The sequence below is a fragment of the Thalia democratica genome, chromosome 4 (assembly GCF_965202585.1).
Source record: "Thalia democratica chromosome 4, ktThaDemo2.hap1.1, whole genome shotgun sequence".
Lineage (NCBI taxonomy): Eukaryota > Metazoa > Chordata > Thaliacea > Salpida > Salpidae > Thalia > Thalia democratica.
In genome coordinates, this window is record NC_139168.1 from 59516069 (window position 1) to 59543632 (window position 27564).

The 27564-nt window shown below is 25.6% G+C and overlaps 1 protein-coding gene across 2 annotated transcripts; it reads right to left on the reverse strand.

The window, feature by feature from the left end:
* Positions 1-3183: 3183 nt before the first annotated feature.
* On the reverse strand, positions 3184-15590 carry LOC145833941 (limb region 1 protein homolog). 2 transcript variants are annotated; one of them, XM_082941218.1, is made up of 12 exons: positions 15452-15590; positions 15064-15197; positions 13569-13714; positions 12102-12331; positions 10773-10967; positions 8112-8348; positions 6851-6939; positions 6437-6606; positions 6098-6289; positions 5831-5992; positions 4589-4801; positions 3184-3868 (listed from the first exon to the last, which is right to left on the reverse strand). In XM_082941218.1, the coding sequence occupies exons 1-12, from the start codon at positions 15506-15508 to the stop codon at positions 3774-3776; spliced, it is 1920 nt and encodes a 639-aa protein (XP_082797344.1). In that variant the 5' UTR covers positions 15509-15590; the 3' UTR covers positions 3184-3773. The 2 variants fall into 2 exon arrangements, with proteins under 2 accessions (XP_082797344.1, XP_082797345.1); XM_082941219.1 differs by having other exon boundaries at positions 4585-4801.
* Between the last annotated feature and the right edge of the window lie 11974 nt (positions 15591-27564).

Below are 27564 nucleotides of genomic sequence, written 5' to 3' on the forward strand. Positions count from 1 at the left end.
GCGTATTTTTTGTAATTCTATAAACTATATACATATCTATCTATACATAACCTTTAAGATTTTATAACATTACTCATAAAATTTTTTTTGCCAACCGATAGTAACCTAGATCTCACCCATCAAGTCAAACGTTGGATACCAAACAAGCTAAAATATAACGACATTTTTTGCAAAAAAAAAGAGTTTAATTTTAACGAAACTAATTATGACGCATTTTTCTGTGGGTATATAACAAAACTAGATTAAATAGTTATAAAAAAAAAACTTTTTTGTTCACGCGATGAACACGAAATTTTTTATGATATTTGCTCTACTGAGTAGCTGTACTTATCTATATAAAGATAAATTTATTTTCAACAAAACTTGTGTCAACAGTATAGAGAAAAAAAGTTATGATGTTCAAAATTCTAAAACTTCTTTCAGAAGTTTTCTTGAAAGACAGTTGAAAACCGAAGTTACTCCTGCAAAAACCTTAGCTGAATATTCATTTAAAGATGTGTTGAAAGTTCTTCGACAAGAACCAAAGGTTGAAGAGCTTTCATTACCGCAATTGTTAGAAAAAGTGACAGTACAAAAGATGAAAAGTTCAATGAGTATTGTGTCTAATTTTTTGAACGATGAGAGAAATATGGACTTCAATGACTATTTTACAATTCTTGCTATTGTTATGATTGCTTCGAGGTAAAAACTGTTAAGTATCTAATTTTTTTTTTATAGTTTATCAGACAAGTATAGTAACTTTACTAAATTAAATAGTTTATCAAGTGTTCAAAAAGTTGGTAAGTTTTAGTGTTTAACTATAAGCTGCAGGCTAGGTATTTAAATCAATAAACAATATTCGTGAAAGAATTTTCAATCAAAAAATTTAGCGTCTTTTTATTGTTGAATAATCTTAATAAAAGTATTTAATTATAATAGTCTTTTAACACTTAAAAGGAAAACACTTTGATTTTAGATTAGAAGCTGCAATATTCTATCTTGTGTCACGCGCAATCAAAAGCATTTCGACCACTATAAAGAAAGCGACAAAGTCAATTTACAACCTTCTTAAACTGGTGATATTTAAAACAATATTTTCTCCAATATTGTTTGCTTTTAGAAAAATTGTTCCGAAAAAGAAAGTGAGTTTAATCGTGTTTATCATAATTAATTCAATAGACTAGTTGTTCAAAATTAAGCTTAGAAAGTTTATTATAAGTTAAGAGTACGTCAATTTTATTAACTTTTTTTTATTTCAGCCGAGTATTAACTCTGAAACTGCACCAATTACTATGGTAGATGTTGTAACTACGAAAGATCCAAACTGTTCTATTCCTTCATCTGGTTAGTTTTATTACGTAAAATATAAAAATGACCTTCATATAAGTTTTCAAAACTACATAATTTAATATAAATCAAAGTTTTCAAGTAATACAGAATAACTTTGTTTGTAGAAAAGCCATCGGAAAACAAAAGCTTTAAAGTTGCAGCTCCAAAGAAAGTTTATGTTTCAAAACTTAGGAAATGTGACGGAAATAAAATCTGGGGATACAAGATGATGATGAACCACCTCACATACGTGTATGCGGAGGAAAGCGGAAGCAAACTTCCGAGACTGAACCCAATGAAGGAAGAATTGCATTAGGGTGCTAAATAATACCTATGAAACAGATACAAGGAAAACAAAAAGTTATATAAATAAAACAGTCAAGAACAAAACAACAATTTTTTTTTATTTATAACATTAATTTACAGATCTATTGAAAGTAGTTTTGTTTACCAAAACGCATAACTTTAAAAATCAAGTTGTGGTATGTTCTAGCATAGGGGTGAGTAAGTGTTCTAGTCGGCTGGCCAGGCTTATCAAAAAAAATCGTTAATTGTCTTGGCAAGCCGCATTATTTCGAAAAACAAAACGTACGATGAAAGTTAAAAAACGCATTATAATACAAAAATGCATTTACTAGCTTATAAATAAACGCTACCTTTGTCCTGAAAATCTCATTAAAAGCAAATTGAAAAATATTTTTTTTCATTTGTTTTGCTAAAGTTATTTTCAAGATGAAAATTACGTCGCAGATATTTTTGTCAGTGAGTCAGATCCGGCTCGCGGCCGTACGTTGCCAAACCATACTAAATTAGATTTGTAATCTGTTTCAAAAAAAAATGGTGCTATTACAGATTCAAGTCCTAAATACAGAACACATAAAATGTTCTTTATATTGAAGGAGAAAACCTCAAATAGCTTAATGCAAATTTTTTCTGTATGCAATTTTAAGATTAAATAGCTTAGAAATTTTAGAATTAAATAACTTTAACCATCGAGTTTTAAATAACGTGTTCAAACGCTTGAAAACTAAATTTTGTTTAGTTCATAATTCTTTCTAATAACAATTTATAAAGTAGCTAGCAAGTCTCAGTTGTGTATTTTAGTTTACTTGTTTTAGACTTAATAATTACAAATATTATATAGTTTTATAACATTCGGATTTAATATTAAGTATTTTACCTATTATTAACTATTATCTGTAGAAAATATTTTATTTTAATGAAAACATATATACATCTACTTTATTCTATGCTTTTATTCTTTCATTACAGTAATTATTATTTTACAGAACCCAGTTGAAGTGTGTTGATTCGTTAACACACAGAAACATATGTTGGTACAATAAAGGAAGATTAATGTACAAATTGTTTTATTTATTTATATTTCAGTGAAGTTATTTCACTAGGATCTTTTGTTAGCAAACGATTAAACCTATATTTTGAACAGTTATATAGCTTATAATAATTTTAAATTTATATTTTAAGTACGTATACCGTACGTATAAAACAGAATATTTACAGATTTGTCTTAAACATTTATCTGTGAATCCGTTAAAAAAATCCTCATTTTTTTGTAGCATATTTTCTCTACCAAACTCAATAATTTTTTCTGTTTTAATTTTATTTAGGGATTCTTAACTCTGTCATTAAAAACATCATCTTTAAAATAAATTTCAGACGAACATATATTTCTATCAACTTTTCATTCCAATTCACTATAATTCAGCAGTCATTATTAGCTATTTTTATTGTTTAGCGTAGCATCAATACTTATTTTAATTATATTCCAAACACTTAAGCTTAAATAATTAATTTATACATATACAAATTTACTAACGTAAATTCAAACTAAAAAGTACTACAGTTTAAAAGTGCTATAATGTCTAAAAGTTTATTTTTTGACGTGGCGGTAGACAAGTTATAAAACAAAACAGTTATTAAGTTTTGTTCGTGTAATACAACCAAGCAATATAAAAAACAACATGACACAACAAAACAATGACGGCCGATAAAAAGGCACAAGGGAACCGTCAAGTAAAAGGAAGATTGTCACATTTGTTCAGTAAAAATGACAGTGATAGCGATGCGCGTGTATTTTGTTGCAAAATAAATGAAGAAGAAAAAAACAAGCAGTTCCCTTGAAGATGAAGAGAATGAAATATCTTTGGTCATTATAGCTTCATGTAGAAAAGCAACAAAAAGTACAAGGTGGTGAATTTGAATTAAAACAACTTAAAATAAATATAAAATCAAACCTAAGGCAAGTCGAAATAAATAACTTGTGCACTAAACTGGATACTAAAAACGCTCTTATAAATTAGCTTGCATAATAAATAGCTGTAAAGTTCAAGACAAAAACGTATTACAAGCTTTCATGTTAAAATCACATCACTAAAAATTTCCAACTGAATCTTTCACCATCTTTAACCATTTTTATTTCTTATTGTCCTCTAAATTTTCCTTCGTCATTCAACGACGCGGGAAAACGGAGAAACGAAAGGGAGACATCCGGCGGAAAAAATTGAAAATATTCTGTTTTGTGGACTGATTGGCGTATCAACTGTTAAGAAAAAAAAAATGTTGGTACGGAATTTTATAACATTAAAATTTGTATGTTTAAAACTTTAATTAGTTAAAAAATTGTTTTAATAAAAAAGTGATTGATACTTATGACGACACTGGGTAAAAATTTTTTTTATAAACTAAAGCTGTATATTATTGTTTTAAGATGTTTTGTCCCATGATGTTAGAAAAAAAAAAGTTTTTTTATTATGCTTCATAGAAATGGTACTATACCTATAATGTTAATAAAAAACCTATAAAATTTAAATGGTCGTAAGCTTAAGAACAAGTGCTACAAACTATTCAAACAATATTAAAGTAAATATTTATATAAAAATTTAGCTTAAAATTGTTATTAGTACATTTGTAATTTTATTCATTTAACTTTAAATTTTTAAATATACTATTTTAAGTAAATAATTTTTGATTTTATTTTATTTTTTAACTTAATTTAACGAACCATCTTTTTAAATGGCCATGATGTCAAAAGAAATTATTAAACTATTTTAATCCTCTAACCAGTCATCCAAAAACCAGACAACTACTTTAATAAGTAAAATATAAAAATAGTATATGTAAATATAATATTAAGAAACGCGTATAGCAAAAATTTATAAACCCAGATTATAAATACGATGGAGAGTTTATTATCGGTTAAAATTGAATGCTAGTGTGTATTAATCTAATCCAGCAAAATATAATGTCGTCACAAACCCACCGGACGAAGACGAAGCTTCGCTGGAAGTTGAAATGTCAGCTTTCCCGTTGACCAGCTTTGCCGAAACTTCTGCATCTTGCCTGTTTTCAACATTACCAACGAGCAGGTCCTGCTGGCTGTTCACCTCATTTTCCAACCTGACATCCAGCCATTTCTTTATTTTTCTCCCCACTTCCGCCACTCGTTGCCACCTTTCTTTCCACATGTCCACATCTGTTGAAGTTATCAATAAGTACAATTTAACAGTAGATCAAGTTTAATATTTTCAACAAACATGAAAAACTATAGCGCTTAAGTTTTTGGTTTACTTAAGCTTTATTTACTTTTAAGCAGTTTTTGAATAACGTACATAATGACCAAATTAATACTACTTAGAATTAATTTGCGCAGATAAACCTACAAATTCTAATTTTTAAAGTACAGTGCTTATACACTTATCCGGACACGTTGGATAAGTGAAGTCCAGATAAGTGAATAAGCACTGTACATCAATCTTCTTTTTGAGTACGCTCTTCTTTGAACAAAGTCAAACAAAAACGTACACAGAAGTAATTGAATATCTAAAAAAGCATACTCAAAAGAAAGATTATTGTATATTGGAAATAGTTTTAAGCTACAACGAACTCGTAGCGTTTGGTTCTTTTATAGCAGTGGTAGTCAAAAAGTGCACCTGTGCACACTAGTGTGCATAGAATTTTTATTACTGTGCACAGAAAACGTTGTAAGCTGAAAAAATGCTTTCTAGCTGTCGTTTGTTTTGTCTATTTCCATGGGAAAATCTAGTTATAGCATCAAATAACAGTTTTTAAACCGTTATTCATATACTAAGACACTCAAAACACAAAAAAATAGCATTCTTTTACAATAATTAAATATTTTTTATAGTCTAGTATACACAGAACACATTTCCAAGTAATTTAGTGTGCACAGCTTTTGAAAAAGTTGAGACCACTGTTTTGTTGTACAACATCGCTAATAACTAACATTTCAAACGTTTTAGTTAAAAAACATTAATCTAATAGAAAATCAAAGTATAATCATATAAAAAAACAAAGTATAATCAACGTCTACTTTTTTATTTGTATATATCTTTAATTGTTTATAATTTGTTGTGGAAAGGCTCTCTATTTTAGTAATTACTTAACAAAAAGAAGTATATAATGTACAAGAAGCGTATAAATTCAGACTTTTACGTCTAAAAAAAAACTAGGCACGCTTTTTGATTAAAAATAATAAACTCACGCAGCGCTTTATAAACGTCGCATCTAAATCCGAAAGTGAACTTTTTGATGAGGCAAAGTGTAACGATAAGAATGTAAATTAAGTGGAACAAACAAATCCACCCAGAATCTGCCAGCCACGGTAACTGGCCGAAACTTCCCTGCAGCTCAAACATCGTTATGCCTGTCGAAACAAAAAAATGAATAAAAAATGACAAGAAAATTTAAACATTTGCTTAGTTTATGTAAATTAAGCATGTTAGGCTGAGGTTCAAAACAAGCAACTTACCCAGGACACGGGACATTACGGGAAGCGAGCAGGCCAGAAGTTGGAAAGACACGCAGTTGAAAATTATCGTTGTTATAGGGGTTTTCCCAATTTCGGGAATGAGGTTTTGACCGATGAGAAAGTAATAACCGACTAGGCTCCCAAAGAAGTTGTACGATATCAGTATCAGCTCGAAGATTGTTCCGTATATTCCTGACAATTAAATAAGCAATTTTGAAAACTTCGGCTAACTTTAAAACTACTCGCGCAAACACTAAAATAACACACTGATCAGAGTTTAAACTCGACTCACTCTACACTGACTAATGGTTTTAATTTCACACAAAAAACACAACACACCGAACGATGACAGGGACTTGGCGCCGTAGTAGAACACTTGGTGGTTGGTTTCGGACAGCTTGGTGTTGTCGTGGCTGTGCGGGTCATCGAGCACCTTCCTGCAGTACTGCGGAACTTGGTCGCCTTTCTCGTCGATTTGCCGGCATATGTTCATTTGTTTCAACGGGTTCCTGTTTTAACACAACTTACAAAGCTTGATATAATACCAGAATGTTTGATAAACGGATAAGTAGTTTAATAAACCGTTTTGTCTTTGTTTAATAAATATACTTATGACTTTGAAAGTGAATATTTTAAATTATAAATTCACTTTGTTGTTAGTAATTTACATAAGTATTCTTAAACCGTAGTATAAAAATATAAACAGTTATTTTATCAAAAACTACAAGTTTAATTTTACTGAACTAAACCAACCTGTAATCGTACTTAACATGATCATTCACAGTGCTGGGGTGAAGTTCGTGATCCCCCCAAAAAGTAAACTGCAACATGTGGACCACTACCTGTTGCGTTGGCATTATAATTAATCTTATAATAATCTGACTACGATTTTTTTTTTCAATAATATGTACTTGTGTTGTGATCTCATATAGTTTGCTTAAAATATTTATAGATAGAAAAAACTTTTGAAGTAAATACTGAACAATGATAGTCACAAACAAAGTATTCTTTTGAATTAATAGAACTTTGGAAAGTACGACTTTGGCAATTAAATTACGTTGTTTTTTAAATTATCATTTAAAAAATCATATTATGTGCAGCAAGTCGTTAAAACTAAACTATGTTTTAAAAATAGCAGTTTTAAGAATCTAATACAAATTTTGTACGACAAAAACCAATTAACATGCAGAAATTGACAAAAACCGTTTTTAGTGAAGTGCTCTTATAGTTGTTTAGGTGAAGTGATATTTAGTTATAAAACAACTTGTTCACGACAAAAACAGAAAAAAAAAACTACTTTAATAAAAGCATTTTAAAAAAATGTTAAGATTTTTTATACATAATCAAATATAATATAACAAAAAGTAAATATTTTATTCAGTGTAAGATGGTTTTCCAAGACATTTAGTTGGCGAACTTTGTCCATATTTATTCTTACAAAAATATCAACTTTTATAAAACTCCTAAGATAACTTTTTATGTTAATCGTAATAGTCTTAAATTAAACTAATGACTGACTTAGTTTTCAATTCTTAAAAAAAAAAGTATAACTTCAATAATATTTTTTTCAAATAATAACTAAATTATTAACTGGAAACTAATCAAAACTTTTATTTTAAATCATATTTGTAGAGGGGACATCGATAAGGCACGCACCTTGAATTAAAGTAAAACTGCGTACCATACAATCTTGAGACAAACTTTTCTCTTTTCACATTAAATAATAACTGATATCTACCTATTTTTAGAAAGACACAAATTATACTATTTTTAGAGTTTCTAGAGCTTTTCAATAGCTTTAACCATATAAAAATTATTTTTCGTGTATCATTTGTTTATTAAAATATTATGATTTTTTATTTTTTCTAGTTCTACTCATTTTGGACATTTAGAGCGCACCTTAAGGACTTCCCTACCGTATTTAACAATCATAACTTTATCTATACAATCCGGTGAAGACTCAACAGTATTTACTAGTTTTTAGTTAAACACAGTGAAAACCAACAAAACTCACAAACAACAGTGACAAGCACGTCAGCGCAAGCACGACCAACATGAGAAGGGGATACCAGATGTTCTTGTAGATGCTCGACACATTGCGCTGCCTCTCCAGCGACGCGATCTCCCTGTTGATTTCCACCAGCTCCACTTCCATCTCCTCGCTTCCGACCTGCTGCTTGATCAACCGTGACGACAGCATGTGACGCGACTTCAAACGGCTGTTGGCGTTCAACCTTCGTGTTATCAAGTCCTGCATTGTTTAATAAGGAAAAATCTAATAATTTCTAAATAATTTTTTTGCCTAACTACAAAATAAAAATCATTAATAACAACCTATTAGGTGTTTTATTAAACAAACGATTAACTTTTAAGTTGTAATTTTATATCTATTTATGATTAAGTAACAATATATTTAAAATTCATAAAAAAGTGACTTATGAAACTAGCTTGAGCCACAACATATTTAGCTCAAAATAAAAACATAAATGACCTATTTTTATAATTTTTTCACCCAACTTAAATAAAACATTTTTAAAATTTGTATCATATAAAATTAATTTAGAGTAAATGAATAAACTATTTTTCAGTATCTACGTACTGTTACACAGTTAGCAGACGTATTAAAAGCTAATTGGATGCTTTTCTATTTCCAACTTCAAGTTCGATTCTCCAAACACTAAAATATGTTTGTCTGCCGCATAATAAATTATTATGCAACATTCAATGACGTACTTGACTAAACCGATACTTGAACCAAATGTACAAACATAACTTATTCTTAAGTCTTTTTTGAAAACTTTACTCTGATTTAAATTTTTTATTTAATTGTTTCATTTAATCAACACACTTAAACAAAAATATAGCTGCTGGTATTTTAGTAATTTATTATTTCAATTGATATATTCAAATTTTAGCTTTAAAAGTTTGGTATGAAAAAAAGCAAATTCAAAACTTATGCTTTTCTACATTTGTATGTTTTACCAAGTAATTAGAAATTAAACGTTTTCTAGAAAAATTAAATACGTTAAGAACTTAAATCAAGCAATTATTTTGACTTGTAGTATTATACGTACGTTTAAATTAATCTTCATTTAGTTTATACAGATTTTTTGTATTATAATTAATTAGCAAATGTTTTTATATTAGTTGTTTTTTGAATAATTAGAAAATACGCATTGTAATTAAAAAACTAAAAAAATAAAAAACTTGAGTAAAACTATTAGATATAAATTAACAATAAAACTTACTTTCTTACTAAATAAAAAAATAGTGAAAGTAAGTATAAACTAAAATTATCATAAATTTATAGTTCCTAAAAAATGTCAAAACCTTTATTTTAAGAAGACAGCTACATATAGACTACATTAGTTTATATAAATCATAACATTCCCCAAATTGCTGCAGTTTGCTATTATCTTGCAGCTATCACAAGGTACTGCTTTTGTGACGTAAAAACATATAGTAAACAGTAACGCAAAGTGCAACCACTATTGAGAAAAATAAAATGAACAACATTTTCAAAAGAACTCAATTTCTTAATTCTTTTTTTTGTAAGATAAATATGTGTTTTGTTTAAATATTTATACAAACATATTCAAATTTTATATATTAGATTGATAAGTCATTAGTGTATCGCATACTGTTCAGAAAAATTAAAATATATACTTTAAGTAAATTTTATAAAATACTTGCCGTTCATTTATAAACACATAGATACATGTTGATTGCCTACGCAAACTTAAATAACGCATGTGTTATACAAATTCAAGAAAAATTTTGTCCTTAAGTGATATAACTAAAATTAAGTAAATGTTTGCAAAACTTTCAAGGGGACAACAGATGACGATAATAAACTAATTTAAAAACCTAATGAAATTTTATTAAATACCTTAAATTTTTTAATTTTAAAAACAAATAATGACAAGAGAATAAGAGAGCTTATATTTAGAGCACAAAAACTATGTATTAAAAATAAAACTAAGCTAAAAAGTTTTAACCCATCTATGTTTTATTTGTATTTTAAATCTAAATACCTATCCAACAACAATCAAACTATTATATGTTAAGGTGGTTATTGATGATTTAGCTAACTTAAAAAAAAGAATGGTCCGTAAATTTATGAATATTTGTTTTTATGAAAATCTTACTTGTTTCATACAAAACTAATTGTGTTAGAATATTTTAAATACTAATAGGAATTGTTAATAAATTTTGTAAGATATTTGTAAAATAGACTTCTTTTAGTAAAACTTAATTTCTTTGTTCAGATTTAATCGAAAAACTAATTAGAAAATAAAATTTGGTCTTAGACATAGACAATAAAATAAGAAACAGTACTAAAAATTATTTAGTAAGAATATCAGTTTTATTATGAAATGTATAGCTATCCATAGAACCTTAAAAAATATTTTCAAAATAAGAGCATTAACTGTTTCAGAACGGACAAAGGTAATAATAGAGTAGTTTTATTGCGACTGAATACATTAAAAAAAAAATTCTAGAAAAATTAAAAATAAAATTAAGAACTGGACTTTAATCTCAATTGTAAAACTAATAGTTGTGAAACAGCACCCTGGTATATATAAGAGAGAACTACATACTTCTGCATAATAACTACTAGCTAAGTAAACAAGTTAAAAATAAACTTTCAACTCAAAAACGATTCATAACTAACTTTAGAAAGTTGAAGCTCTTGTATTTTTTCATTGTTGTCACCGAGTATAACTGGCTTGACAAGCAGACTGCCAACCCAATCGAATATTATGACGAGACCCTTCGGAGTGCAACAGGTGATTGTGAATAAGACGAAAAAGCACAGGCAGTAGGCAAACGCATTGGAGAAGTAGTGGTATCCGTTTAGAAATGTTTTCTGTTAAGAATTGTTACACATAACTGTAAAGAAAAACAAACTGAAAAAAAAGTAGTGAAATTTAATTTTTTAAATATTAATTTATAATTCATTTAATAACGATTCAATAGTTTAACTTTACATTCATCACAATTGTAGTATTTTACTTTTTGCAAATACTTAAACAGGTTTAACATAAGATTGGAATAAAAATTCAATAGAACTTAGCTATTACTTAGTTTTTACAATGAAAATCACAATTAAGTTTATAAAAAAAAATTAAATTCAAAACCAAATCTTTTGTACACTAAAGAATTATGAGCTTACATAAGTTTTTAAAACATACTGCTTATTTATAAAACAACTTTTAAAGTTAATTGTGTTAAAATTCTAGAATTATTAATTATTAAAAGTTTAATGGATTATAAAGTTAATATTTACATATTTAAACACTAAGCATTAAAAAATTATTAGTTATAAAATACTGTAAGATGTTGTGGCATAACATTACAAAAAAAACTGTGTTAAAATATTGTTCACAACAGTACAAATAAAACATGATTGTAAAACACATAACAAATAATAAAGCAAAAATAGAGCTTGTTCAAACAAAACAAATGTTTATTTTAATTTACCTTTAACTTTTTTACGATCAGAATAAAGTTTATGGTATTATATTACTTACTTTTTAACTTTTAATAAAGATTTAAAAATTTTGTTTAAAAAAAATACAGTGACACTAACAAAGCTTTAGAAAACTTCATACAACTAAAAACTTTGAAAATAAACATAAATGTTTTATAACTGGCTTAAAACTAATAAAACGTTATAACAGTTAAAAAATTATATTTTTTACTTTTTCTACTTAAACTTCATACACTTTTCTAAGTAAAATGATAGGAAAATTATAAAAAAGGACAACAACTAAATTAGATACTAAAACTCTTTGGACTTATAGAATATATTGCATTAAGATTTAATTACAGTATGATGCTTTAGAAAATGATTAAAAAATGTAATAATTTAGCAAAATTTTTAAATACTAACTTGAGCCTAAATTAAAAACTCAATCCAATAAGCTCTATAAAAAAACTACAGCTTACAGAAATTTAAAGCTGAATTCTATCAATTAGATTAAAACAAACTAAAACATACAGAATAATTTTCTGCCGGATTAATGAAGGCATCGACGGTGCAAATGAGACAGAATATGATGAGAAGAGCTATGAACAGTATGGCGACCGTCTCGTATATTCTGGGCAGCAGGGAGCCTCTTTTATGGCGGCGAAACGAGCTGAACCCTTCTGACTCGGTGAAGAGCCAGGAGAATGGGGCCATCACTATGAAGGAAATTTGAGACACGATGAAGATGACTTGCCATATTGCTGTTGGAACAAAAATGTAATACTTAATAACACAACAGTTTCAACAAATGTTTCAAAAGTGCTTTATTCACAGCATAAGTAAACATGCACTTAGCATAGATATATGTATAGCATTTTAGGTATCAATTTAACTTAGGTATAACTAAGCTAAATAAATAAAAATAAACAGGTTTTAATAACAACTTTTTTAAAATATATACGGAATATTTCATTTATGATCTTTCTTTATGAAAATAATCTAAAACAGTCATTTATAATAAAGATTGGATTTTTTGGAAAAAAATAAATATTCGTGAAAATTTATTATTTATATACTAATACAAATATATCTAAAAAATTCATCAAAAATCAAAACATTTGCAAAAACGAATACACTTTAAAGCTTAAGTCGCTTAAAGTAAAGCAAGCAAATATCAAATAAATTTTGTAAAAACAAAATGATGTGTTTAAAAAGTTTGAATTATAAAATGACTGTGCACAATTTTTTTATGAATAGTGAAAATATTATTTAGATAGTTATGTATTTTATCATACTCGATGTTCTTATATGTTTTGATTTTTCGAAAACTAATAAAAGATCTCAACTTCTAAAGGAGAAATTATATTTATTCCATTCTTTCAAGACTTTTTAATGCAAACTTAGTTTCGGGCAAAGACCTCGTCAGTGCTTATATAAAAAATATTTATTTTTTTTTTTAGATTTTTTATATAAGCACTGACGAGGTCTTTGACTGAAACTAAGTTTGCATTAAAATGTTTTGAAAGAATTAAATAAGTTTTATTTTGGTAATCAAATTATTTCTTTAATTTTTTTTACAAAAAACTTAACTAAACCATAATAGTATTAGTTATATATTTTAAGATAGTTTACTAAATTGTATAGTGAGCGTATAATTTATTCTGTAAGAACTTGTTGTGCAAAGTTTTTAAAAAGTAAGGGTACAACTGTGTTAGAACAATATTTGTTTAAAAAACTATATTATAAAGTAATATTATAATAAATTAGTTTTTAATGTACTTAAAATTGATAACTATCTTAAAATTGATAACTATCTTAAAATTAAAAAATAATAAATTAGACCGATTAAGAAAAGCATTAAATGTACGATTAATAAGATTAACATAATCAGATTTAGTCTAGTTCTAAACTAATTTTAAAATGTCCTGAATAGTCTGAAAGAGTGGCAACCTTGCTTGAAGAGAATTCATATCCTTATAATAAAAAAATCAAACTAACTGTGAACAAGTGCACCATTAATCCATTGTACCCAATAGGAGCGCGGGTAGAGATGAACAACCTCGTTACCCAGCATGCTCAAAGGTAGCATGAGGATCGCCCCAATAGAAATTGCCCCCATTGCTGCACATATGTACAAAGCTACCCTGTTATTTTAAACTCTACTTCAATTTAGCAAAAATTTACTAACATAAATTATATTTTAAAATTTTGAAGTTTTACCTGTAAAATGCTAAAAATATCATGTTTTAACACAATGGTTTATAATGACCTTGAAAAACCATCATGGTTATACAAAAATTTTCTGAAATTTATTAAACTATTCACACTTTTAACTCTGCATTAGGAATTTATAAGTGCATAATGATGCCTAAATATTGTAAAAAAACAATTAAATATAGGACTTTTTTGGTGTAAAACTAATTGAAATATAAAATATGATAATAAAAAAAAACTTAATAATAAATTAAAATTATATTTATAAGACATAAAAACATATTTTTCTGTAGTCAGTAGTAAAAGGATAAGAAAGCATAAACTGTATAATAAATAAACATGTGCTTTCTTCTTTGGGTATCCTATCAAAATCCACCAACGTTCAAAATCCACCCGACTTTTTTTTTATTAATTTATTTTATATATTTTAACCCTTTTTTAAATTTATTTTTTATTAATTTTTTAATATCACTGATACCCTTAACCCTTACCCTCAATCGGTAAGCAATTCTCTAATTTGACTGGGTGGATTTTGCACGTGTCCCCTTCTTTGAATATGAAGCTAGGGTGACTTAAACTTTTAGTACATTTTCTACAACAATAAAAAAAGTTTATAATTTTCTCTAAAATTTGTTATACAATTTACTGTAAAAATGCTATATTTATACAAAAAACATGAAAAACAAAACTAGTTTTACTGATATATAAATAATATTTAAAACAAAAAGTACTCTTAAAATTTTCAAACTTCTTGAGAAAATGATATTCTTGCAAGTTAAAAATACACGCTATATAAAAGTCATTTAAGTTATAAACTTGAGAATACTGTTTGATCTTATTTTTATTTTATTTTTTTTTTTAACTTCTGTTAGACCCCTTCTACAACGGATCGCAAAATACAGTCAAACAAGTACAAACTTCTGTCCTACAACATATTAAAACATTACCAACAAACAAAAACACTCATAAAAAATTAAATTAGTACTGTTACCCTACCAAAATTTATTAACTGTAGTTAAAATATCAAAAAGCTTAGAAATTTCACTAAATGTGTTTTAATGAGACTATTATCATCTTACTTAAATATTTTTAACTGTCAAATGGTAAATAAATTTAGGCTTTTCAAGTAAGTTAAAATATTTTGACATCACTGCATTATTATAATAACAAAATTAAAGTTTCATACACTTTAAATTGTTAAACAAAACAACAAAATACTCTTGATAAACTTCTTTCTAGTAACTTTGCAATACAGACTTAAAACAAGTGTTAAACAAACCTATGAGCCTTTGCATCTACATCAGCATGATCCCAGCTATCTCTTTCTTTCTTGCAATGGTATTTTAAAAGTTTCATATAAGAAAATACGTACAAAGTTATTGCTCCCAATAATATTATGATATAAACTCGTACCTGTTGAATTTGAAATAGTTTCTTAAGGTAAAGTAACAAAAAAGCAAATAAATCTAAATAAGTTAAAATATGAGTCACTACACAAAAACATATTTTACCATAGACAAATGCTTTATTCAAAATCAATTTATAATGAAAAGAAAGTTTGATTATAATTAAAATATAATATTCTTCAAAAGTACTTTTTTGAGGGTTTATTAAAAGAAAGTTTAAAGTTTAAAACAAATTAAGTTAGGATTAAAAGAAATACTTACACTTTCGTTAAATTCAACATCATCAAACGATATTTTTGCAGCATTTATGTTGTCCATTGAAGATTTCAAATCATGTATTTTATAAAGTTCTTAAAATGGTTGTTTTTGCATTACACAGTTTAAAAAAATACAATATAATTCTGAAAATGTATAAATGCAATACTTTATACAAAATTGTAAATTCTCTTAAAACAACTTAAAATTATCAAAATTTAACTGATAACTATTTGAAATAAATAAATCAAGCTTAGAGTCAAATAAAGTAGTTAATCAAAAAGAAAATAAGCTATAAAACTAAATTTAGATTTTTGAATATACAATTTTCTTCAAATCTATTTTTAAAAGTTGACATGTTATTATGATACAAAAACCTTAATAAAATATTTGGCTTTCAACACAACTTTCAACAATGTAAAATATATATAAGGTCTTGCACTTTTTTTTTCATTTATAACAACAATACCTTCAAAGTTCTCTTACTAACAATCACTTAAAAAGCTACCGTTATTTAATAACTTTATTTATTAAGCAACAACAATTTAATTGTAAATAAAATTTACAATTTCATAGTTATATAACTAATACTGTATGTTATATAAGTTGTATTTATGTCTTTTTTTGTTCTTTGTTATTATCCACAGGTACAATCGGCATAATATCAACAAGAGGTACAGAGGGATAGGGAAATAGTAATGGTAATTTTTCTATGTTTTCATTTTTTGTTTTTGGTGTAAGAATTTCATCTAAACATGGTACTTGTAATTCAACTTCAAAATTTATTCCACCTATTTTTGTAGTTAATTTAGCCTCACTTGTCATTTCACTTTTAATTTATCAATCTGCTTGTATAAATAAAAGTATTTACAAATATCTCAACATTTTATTAAGTTGTTGCAAAAAGTTCATACCAATGTATGTAATATAAACTAGGCAGTTTTTGCTTAATACTTTTGTTGTTTTAAAAAAATAGGTAAATTTTAAATAAGGCAAGTTAATCTAATACTTCAATGATTTTGTGTTGTAAAAGCTTGATATTTAGCAGATTTCAAAAAAACTGTTCAATAAAACTAAAAAAGTCAGTGGATTATTTTAAGTAAATTGGATAACTGCATATAAAATATTGATTTTTAATATTTAGTGACAATTATTTCATAACTTTATTAAAATATACTAAATCTATAGCTTTTAAAAACATATAGATATGTACTTTCAGCTTGTCTGCAAAATAACTTAATCTCTGACAGTTTACGAAGTTAACAACAAGATGAGCAAAGTTACAAAATGTTTTGTTTTTTTTATTACTACAAAAACTCAAAAATAAAAATACAAACTGAAGTTATATAACCAAATTTTTAAATAATTTTAAAAATTAAAAACAACAACTTATTCTTTTAAGTGAAACTAGTTTATAAAAATAGTCTTTCTTCAACAGTGAATCTTTTTTTTTTCAGACATTAATGTTTTATCTACACAAAAACTCTTAAGTTGTTTCATGCTTCACTCTAACTGGCATAACTTCTGTTGTAAAAAGAATATTTAAATTTGGGTTTAACCTCTTAATGTAATAGTATCTTGACTTTTTGGTCACTAATTTTCATACTTTTTTTTATAAAACCAGTTGAGGTCCTCTCTGTAACTTTTGAGATAAAGTTAGTTTTGTAAAAAATAGATTATGGTATAAATGCATGGAGAAAAATCTTTCATGGCCAACTTTCTCTGAATAAAAAAAAAATAGTAAAATTCTATTCTCTTCGACATATAATTAATTTATTTGAAATTTATAATAGATTTTCATTGCAAATTTGAAAAAAAAACTATAACTTAAAATTTCATGACTATAGTACAAAATAAATTTGTATTTGTGCTTATTTCAGGGTTTTGAGAAATTTATAACAGGTTTTTGAAAGTACAAGTTTTTGGGTCTATTTTTAATTTTAAAGTTATGTTTAAAGTTAAAAACTGTAAAGTACTATAACAACACTGAAAAGATACTGTTACCTTAAATGTGTTTTTTATATATATGTAGGGGTAGGGAGTACTTGAGTGATGTATCCTGGACTTATGAGTCAATATAATTTGGATGTGTTTTTGCTTCATTAAGAAGAATCTGAAAAATTATATATAAATTTTGCAAAAAAAAAATATGCCGCCCAAAAAACTAATTTTGACCCCAAAAATCACTTATTTTTCAACTTTTTGACTTAAACAGTAATAAAATCACTTATACATGTCCCAGACTTATAACATGGTTGCCAATCCTTTTAAACAAAATTTTTCCAGGTTTTCCAAATTTCTTCCAGGTTTTTTAAAGTACACATTTTTGGGCCTATTTTTAGTTTAGAGTTAAGTTTAAGGTAAGAAACTGTATTACAAAGAATAAAAAAATTGAAAACATACTTTAAAGCCACTTAATTTTTGATGATGACAAAAACTTTTTATCTATATGATAGATTTTTTGACTCAAATCAAAATTTTACTACTGAACATGTGAAAACTGTAAAATTTCAGGTTTTTCCAGGTAAAGTGGCAACCCTGTTAGAATTTATATCGTAAATGAAAGCTTATACTTATTGACATATATTTAAAGACATATTAACTGCTTTTGATGTATGATTTTAATTAAAAAAAATTAATCGTAAAACAATACTTTTGAGGTAAACTTACACACCTTTAAAAACTTAGGTGATGTGGTATGTATATTAGCGGGATATTTGATGTCATAGTTCATTTAGCTTTAAGTGTTTAAAAAAACCTTAAATAATTACACAATTAAAATTACAACAAATTAACAAAATATTAAAAAGTTATGATTTACTATAGGCAAGATAATCTTGTATAGCATTGAACATTGAATTGATTGCATAATAAAGACTTTTATAAAGAAATAAAGAAGATTGCAAAATAAAACAAACATTGTACTGTATCATTTAGTATTAACTTTTAACATTATTACAAAATGACTGATACTTCTAAAATTTTAGTATAAAATGACTGTCACATGATTGATAAAATCTAATGGACTATCTGTTTGAAAAAACAAAGTAAACATAATACTCATAAAGATTTTAAAAACTATCATTAAACTTTCTGTATAAGACATCTGTTCTACTAAAAAATATATTCATATATGGTTTCTCAATGAAAAAGCAAATAGATCTTTCATTAGAAACATTTCATTTCCCTTTAATTTTACAATCAAGAATAGAATCTATATGCAAGTTCAGCAAGTCACGTTTAGATGGCTGTTTCCACTTCAAATTATTTCCATCTCAAACTCTCATGAGGTGATTTTTCTAGGTTTCCAGGTAAAGTGGCAACCCTGTTCACATAAAACATCAAGAATTTTGCTATAAGGAGAAATGTATTAGTAAAAGTATCAACGTAGTACTACCACTAGCAGCGCTTATTAAAATTAGATCTTGGGGTGCACGGATTTTATTTTTTGCAGTTTGGTGTACACAGATTTTGATTACCTTGATGATATATATATAGACTTTGTTGTTTTCTTAAAAATTTCATTAGTGTAAATCTTAACCTTCTTACTTTTACACAGTGGGCTGAAAGTTTAATCAAGTGGAAATTGACTTTTTAGGTGATTAGAAAGTTAAACTAAGTGCTATGAGATGTTTTAAAGCAAATTTCTTTTCAAAACTGTCTTTGATATTTTTCTGCTATTTTAGAAGCAGGAGTCTAAAAAAAGTCTACTGAATGATTAATAACTGTCCTAAATTATTGATTACGTCATTAGGAGTGTTTTAAAATCCTTAAAAAACTACTTTTAATTTTATTAAAATCATTAAAAATCAAGTTCTTTAACAAAACTGGTAATAAAGTAATATTATATTGAAATTAAATTAACTAAATCGATCTCAAAATCAAGAAAAAGCCTGGCTTGAAATTTTCAGAAATCTGAAAATTATCTTGAGATGTTTCATAATAACTAAAACTATCCTGAGTCAGCCTGAGCTTAAAAAACAAATTCAAAATATCCAGAGTTATACTGAGTCATCTTGAGATTTTCAAAAACTTAAAAATAACCTGAGTGTGTGGCAACCCTGTTGAAGTTATTTAAGTTTATTTGCAGCAAACTTTGGCTATTTCTCCATGAAAAAATACTGTAATGCTCTATAACTTATGTATAAATTTAGGCTTGCAACAAATGATAAACGTTCAAATTTTAGTTATTCTTGTACAGAAAAATGTTACAGGCATTTTTTGATGGTTATTTTTAATTAAATATAAACCTACTTTGTATTTCATTTTTTCCTTTTTAGATCTGTTTTTCTATATACAGGGTTTCCACTGGTTTTTGAGAATATTTTTCAGATTTTCTGAATTTTTCCAAGGTTTTTAAAAGTACACATTTTTTGGTCTATTTTTAATTTAAAGTTTAATTTAAGGTTAAAAATTAAGTTAATTAGTATAACAACATTGAAAAGATACTGTAAAGTAACTTGAAAAGTTTTTGTTAAAAAAAATTTATGATGACAAAATTTTATATCTTAATGATATATTTTTGTATTAAACCAAAATTTTTCAACTAACATGTATGAATTGTTTAAAATTTCAGGTTTTCAAGGTTTCTTAATTCAATTTCCAGAACTTTTAGCCAAAAATGTTAAATTCCAGGTTTTGTGGCAACTATGTATATTGTTTATTGAACAAAAAAAAGGCTTAAAAATTTGGTTCAAGGACCTGGTGTACAAAAAAACCTTTTGGTTATTGAGTCATACACCATGGGTACAGTTTAATGTCATGTCCAGGACAAAATAGTTTTTTCATGTCAAGTTTTCAAACCTATGTGTTCTTTAAAAACTGATGATGGTTTGTTGACCTTAGTATTCCTATACTGACATTTAAAGGGCTATGGGGCTAGGTAAAGGCATTTTATTTACATACAAAAACTATTATTACATGAAAGCTAATGTTATGATATATAAGTTAGTTTTTATAATATTCATTAATTTCATTTGGTAGCTACCTAGCATGATGTTGCACCAATATTAAACTGAAATTACATTATATATATACAATGTCTATTTTAACCATAATTTTAGGCTAAAAATATATATTTTAAAGTCTAATATGTGTAGTATAAAAAGATACTTATTTTAACAAGCTTTATATATACATAAATAGAATTAAATTTATATATAATAAACTAATTAAACTTAACATTTAATCGCTTTAATTTTTGTTAAGTTCTGTCGTTGTATAAAATATTGTATTGATATAATCGATTTTTATTGTAAAATGAAGGCAATCAAATATTCCAGTTTTATTTTTTCATAATAAAAAAGTTTTAATTTATTTTTTATGTACTTATGATATGTCATTGTTAGCATAAGATTATTGTTAAGATTGACCTCAATAAAATAAAATTTCATTTTATATTAGTGGGACATCATACTAGGTTTCCTTTACCTTTCATTTAACTTTTGAAATAATATTTTTTTGTAAAGCTCTTTTTGAATATATATGGACTTCAATCATTCATTGTTAATTTTCTCAATTTTTAATGTACTTTAAATTCTATTTGAGATAGAAATCTTAAATTTTTAGGAAATATTTCGAGTATTGGATTTTTTTAAATGTCAACTCGTGAAAATTTTAACAGAATAAAGAAAAAAGTTTCTTAGTTTTTTCTATTATGAGTTTAATACATCTTTGGTTTTCTAAAGTTTTTGGCTGGTTTTCTAAATAGTTCAATTACTTAAAATTTGAATTGTTTATATATGTCCAAAGACTGAAACTTTTATCACATGCAGGATTGTTTTCATTATTTTAATTGAGGAGCTATAGTTTAGATAAGTTTTCTTCTTATAACTTAATGAGCAAGAACTTAGCTTGAGAGCGTTTTTTAGGAATTTTATAAAAATGTCCAAACTTCAGAGTTCAGACCACTTAAGATAGAATTATGTCCTTATCTTAGAAACTAATTATAAAATTTTATTTATTCTAAAGAACGGTCCTTTGTCTTTAAAAAAAAAATCCATGTGAATTGAAATCCATTGAATCCATTATTATTATAAAATATTTTTTATTTTATGCAAGATTCCTTTTGTCATTTTAATAATAAAATTAAACAATCAAAATTATAATAAAACATACATTTTCAAAAGTATCCAAACTATTTTTTTGAAAATATAAATATTTGTTATTTTGTTAAATTACAGTGATTAAATAAAGCAGCTTTTTCTTGAATCTTAAATTTTTAATTAAAGTTAAAAATAATTAATATAGTAATGAACTATATTAAGTTTTTCTTTACATAAAAAAGTTTTTTAATTTTTTATCATAAAAAGATACGATTGAAATTTGAAGAAAATTAGTAACGAAACAAATTTAAATAAAATCATACTTATATATATTTTTTAAATGGTTTAGTTAACCTTTGTTAATATTTTATCTTTAAAATTGTAATTAGACTGTTCGCTCAAAAAATTTTTTTGTCAAAATGGAACTTATTTACTTAAATCGTATAAAATACAAGTTTGCTTTCGAACTTATGATAATAATGTTTATTGAACGATAAAAAAGCGCTCAAAAAGTTTTGTCTAAGGACCTGGTGACACCAGGCTGGTGTACAAAGGAACATTTAGGTTATCGAGTCGTACACCACATGCTTATAAAGTTTCTTACGGGCTATTATGCATATCTTTTTTTATCATTTAAATATTTTAAATCTTTAGTACAATCAATTAAACGAAAAGAAAAATGAAAGATAATAAATCTAAACGAAAGTTAACTGAATTTTGTGTTTAATAATGTACTATGAATCTTGTTTAGTAATATAAGAACTAGAAAATATTTATAAAACTTTAAATTAACTTTTAAAAGTAAATAAACAACACTAATAAACTTTGAAACTAACTTAGTAAATTTTTTTAAACTTTTATAAAACTGACTTTTAAATAAATGTTACAAAGTAAAAAATTTTTTTAACTAAAATTTTGTCATTAAAAAACTAAGTATAGTTGCCAAACTTCTATGGGAAAAATCCCACATAGTGATTCAAGCGAGACATTATAAGTTGGCACAAACAGACGTCCAGTAAGTATTCAGAACTTATTATGTCTGAAATTAGTTTTGTGTAAGATTACTATGACAGCGCTTTTAAAGGCTATCTGTTAATCATTATTTTTAAGGTTATTAAAACTTATATTGCTTTCTAAAGTTTTTTAACTTTAAAAATATTAGTTTTCAGTAACATGACAATTTAAATTATAAAAATATAAATTATAAAAATATAAATTATTACAAAATCCTTCAGGGGCAATATCTCAAAGGTAACTTAAATTAAAAAAAAAACTAAATTCTAAGCTAAATGTCTAACTTAAGTAAACATTATAGTTTTTAAAAATTTAAAATATTTTAAACTAACGAAGTTCAAATTTAGTAAAAATAGTAAAACTTAAATAAATTTTTTTATTTTCTTTAGCCACTAAAAAATAAATATGTTCTAAAAATTCTATTCTATAAGGTTATTTTGGTAAATAAAGAAAAAATATAAATTAATTAGTTTACATTGTGTAAAAAATTCAATTATAAATACAAATCAGTATAACACGGATTGGCTAATAAAAAATCTAATGGGTTTCTAAGAGAGGTAAGAGTCAAATATGCACAAAGGGTCACTTTTGTACGAGGAGTCATTTTTGCACGAAGACACGGGTTGATTTGTTTTAAATTTATTTAATTCTTTTTAATAATTTTATTTTTTTTTATTTATTAAATTGTTATTAATTTAAACATTTTATTATTTTTTTTACTATTACTGTTACCTCTACCTAACCCTTACTCTCGGTCAGTAACTTTTTTTATAATTTCTTTTTGATTATATTCAATTATAATTATTTATTTTTTTATTAGTTATTATTTATTATATTATTTTATTTTTACTATCATTGTTACCCCTCCCTAACCCTTATTCTTGGGCGATAACTTTTGATTAATTTAATAATATATATATTTTTTGATAATAACTTTTATTAGTTTTTTTTTATCATTATTTATACTATTACTGTTACCCCTAACCCTTACCCTCGGTTGTTTTTTTTTCTTGTCTTTTTTTTAATGCTTTTAATTAGTTTATTTATTTTTTACTCCCGTTCGAAAATGACCCTTCGTGCAAAAGTGTACCTTCGTGCATATTTGACCTGTTCCCTACTAAGAGAGCCCTTAGGTTAACAACCAAATGCCTATATCAGTTGAAAAAATCAAAACAAGATATGTACTTTAAATTTAGTTTTAGGTTAAGCTGAAAAAAAAAGTTTTGAATTCTATTTCTATATACCACTATTTAACGTCAGCAGTTAATAAAGCGCATAAGGAGTCAACTTAGTTAGCTACAAATTTATTTTATTTTATGATTACTTTTTGTTTTTGCTACGCGCTTAAAACACACAAAACTCGGTGTAAGGGATGAACGTTGGTGAGTTCAAGACCTTCTTAACAAAAGACGCAAACTAAAAGGCGAAAGAAGACTATTTCACTAAAAATTTGTCTTTTTCTTCAACTTTTGACCAAAGTTTTTAAATTATTAAAGTAAGTCTATAACTAAGACTTGTCTTATAGTATCAAAAATATTTTTTAAATTAGTTAGAAAGCTTTTTTTAGACCACCATGTATTTTGATTGCTATACCTAACAATTTTGTTTTTAATAATTCAAAAGTTTTACACTAAAAGTCTTTAAAGCTATTTAAAACATTTTTCTGAAAGCATAAGGTCTCTAGTAAAAAAATAAGTACAGTCACATCTCATGAATCTACGCACTCGTTTGGTTACGCACTCTCGTTTAGTTACGCATTTTAGAATTCTCAAAAATTGTAAATAAAAGTAATTTGAAAATATACTAAATGTAATTATCAGTAAATGTAAATTTTTTTATGTAATAAGTTAACAACATATTATATATAAATACTATAAAACTTTATATTACAAAAAAATAGAAGAACATAGATTTAAAAAAAATTGAGATTTTTGCATATTTAATCTATTCCTTCCATAAAGAGACTAACAAAATTTATGTATTTGCTCTTTATATTTTAGGTGTATTTAGCCCCCCTTTTTACTTTTAAATCAAACAAGGTAAAATGTTCAACACTTTAAAAAATTTATGACATGAAGATTTGTTTTAACTTAATAAACCTCTTATTTTTAGCTAATTTGTTTTTTGCCCACCTAATATTAAACTTATTTTGCATTATAATAGATGACTCTAATAAAAACCATGCAAGACAAGTTTAATCTTAGATAAGCAAAAAACGAAGGATAAAAAATACTTTGTATAGACATAAAGAAATTTTAATAAATAGTTTTTCATATATGTTGATTTAATGCAAATAAAGCCTAGTTTTGTAAACAAAAAAGTGGGAAAGTCACCATATTCAAATTCATTATTAGAAAATAGCCTATATAATAGCTGTATTAACTACCTCTCGATTAGTTACGCACTTCTGCTGTGAACACAGTATGCGTAGATTCGCGAGAAGTGACTGACTGTAAACATAGTTTTAGTCTTTTTTTGGATAAAACTAAGAACAAATGATTTGCAATTCATACTTAATTATTTGAAACTTTATATATAATAAGCTATAACTAAAAAGTTAACTTTAGTTTTTACATTCTTCAAAGTATGACTAACAGTTTATGTTTACACTTTTGTATGGAAACAAAAATTAAATTTAAAAACATTACTTTGTATTCTTAGTGGACTATAAAAAATGTTTTATATTTGAATTGTTTTTAAAGAAACAGTAAAAATTTTAATATAGTATTCTTCGTTAACTCCGTCTCAATAGTTATTTTAGAAACGATTTATTAAAATGAGTACAAAAGTTATAACATAGTTTTGATCTGTATTCGACAATATAAAAGATTACAATATAGTTATAAGGGTATGTGTGGTATATTAAATAATTATCTAATACTTCCAAACTAATATTTTGGTATTTTTACACCTATTTTAAATATATTTCTATATTTTAGTATTTAGCATATATTTTAAAGTTTCGAAGAACACACTTTTTTTTGGTGATTAAGTATAGGTAACGTTTTTAAAGTTTTTTTCTGTAAACTTTTACACAGTAACAGTATAAGTATAACAACTAAAATTTAGTTCTGATATCCGATTCGATTGCATTTGTTCATTTGTAAGTTACTCGATTTTTTTGCATGACGATATCAAGATGCTACGTAAAACTGAGTTTGTAAAGTTTATCATATTTTAACATAATGAATATATAAGAAATCAATTAATCGTTCAGACTAGTCACATATAATTTACTTATAATAGAAACATTTTATTTGCTGTTTCATTGATTTTTTAAATCTAATACTAAATTTCTATCTTCAGCGTTTTGTAAAATATTGTTTTAGTTTAATTAAACAAATTAATAAACTGCTAGTTTAAAATTTATTAGTAATTCACTTTTAAGGAAAAAACTTCAAAGTTTTTTATTTTTTTACATAAAAAAAACTTCCTAAGCATAATTAATGTACAGGATTTTTTTGCTTGTATTTAAACATAAAAGGTGTCCTATACAACATAGTATAAGCAACAATCGTAAATAGATTAGTACAAGTATTTTAGATTTGTTTATAAATATTTAAAACCTGTAAAAATAAGCTCGTGAAATTTGATATATAAAATGTATTAACACTAGTAAAAGTAGGCAACCTAAACAATAGCTGTTAGTAATTAACCAAAGCTTATGAATTAAAATTTAACAATTTTTAATGAAATTTCAAGTAGATAAAACTGTTTAAGAAGTTGTCGACTATAAAACTGTTTTAATTCATTATTACTTAAACTAACTTAATCAGTAAAAGGAAAACACATATATGCAATAGATCTCAAAATTAAAGCGTAAGAAAAAAGAACAGTATACACAACCGAAAAAAACTTATTAGTTTTATTTTCAAGTTTGGCTCTCATGATTATATTTGTTTTATAGGATTTTAATGAATATGTTTATAATTTAATACCTTTATTAGGAGGTTTACGATTCGATAAACGAAAAATTTTTCGTACACCATGTCCTAAGACCCAAATCTTTTATCGTTCAATAAAAAATATATTACAACTGTTTTCTATTGACTTTAAGTTAAATCATAAGCATCACTGATTTTATTTGATATTAATACTAAAATTATATAATAAACTAAATATCTAACAAATTTTAATTTATTACGTCAACACAAAAGTACTAGGTAAATTAGTTCATCATAAATAACAAACGAAATAAATGTAAAGCGAGACAGAATTTAAAAAACTAGTGGCTTGTAACATCATGATAAGTTTTTGAGATAATACTCGACTGAAGCAAAACACTCTAATAAAAACTTTATAAAGTTATTATGTAAGTTGTTTAAATTAATTTTAATTGATTATTAATTTCAAAAACAAACTAAACGAGTAAAATAGATTGTTAATTTTGGAAAAAAAAAGCTAAGCGTTAGGGTAGGAAATTTTTTGATAAAGAGCATCTAGCTGGTTAGGTACTCCTAAGGCAAGCTTTTCTCTAATTAATTCATCATTTATTTGTCTGAAAAAGAAAAAAAAAGATCTGCCAGATGCAGACACTTATGAACTACAAACTTAAGTTTTAAACTAAATTAATAAGCTTATAAATAGTTTCAAAAAATTAACGTGTATTAGTTTTAATATAAAGAATTAAGATAAAATTTAAAATAAATTAATCTACAAAAGCATAAAACAATAACTAGTTGGTTTATTATTATAGACTTCTATTTATATTAAACTAATTGAATATGAGTAGAAAACTTACACGGTGTTTATTTTCTTAATATTTTCAAGCTCCTCAGTAACATAATTGAAGTTAGCTGAGTAATTGATAACTTCTTTAGCATTAGAAGGTAATGTACTATCTTCTTCTTTCCAGAATCCAGAGTATCGATCATCTTGAAAAATAATTACGTTAATCAAATCAGTTTAAAAAGTTAAGTTTTATAATAAAACTCTAACTGACATTTCTCTAGTGATTTGGTGCTTTCGAGAAAAGGAAGTTTTGATTTTAGTTCTTCACTATTCTGTACTTTTGGAATGCTTTTAAATGTTTTACGCAGGTTATGGCCTTCGAAATAATAA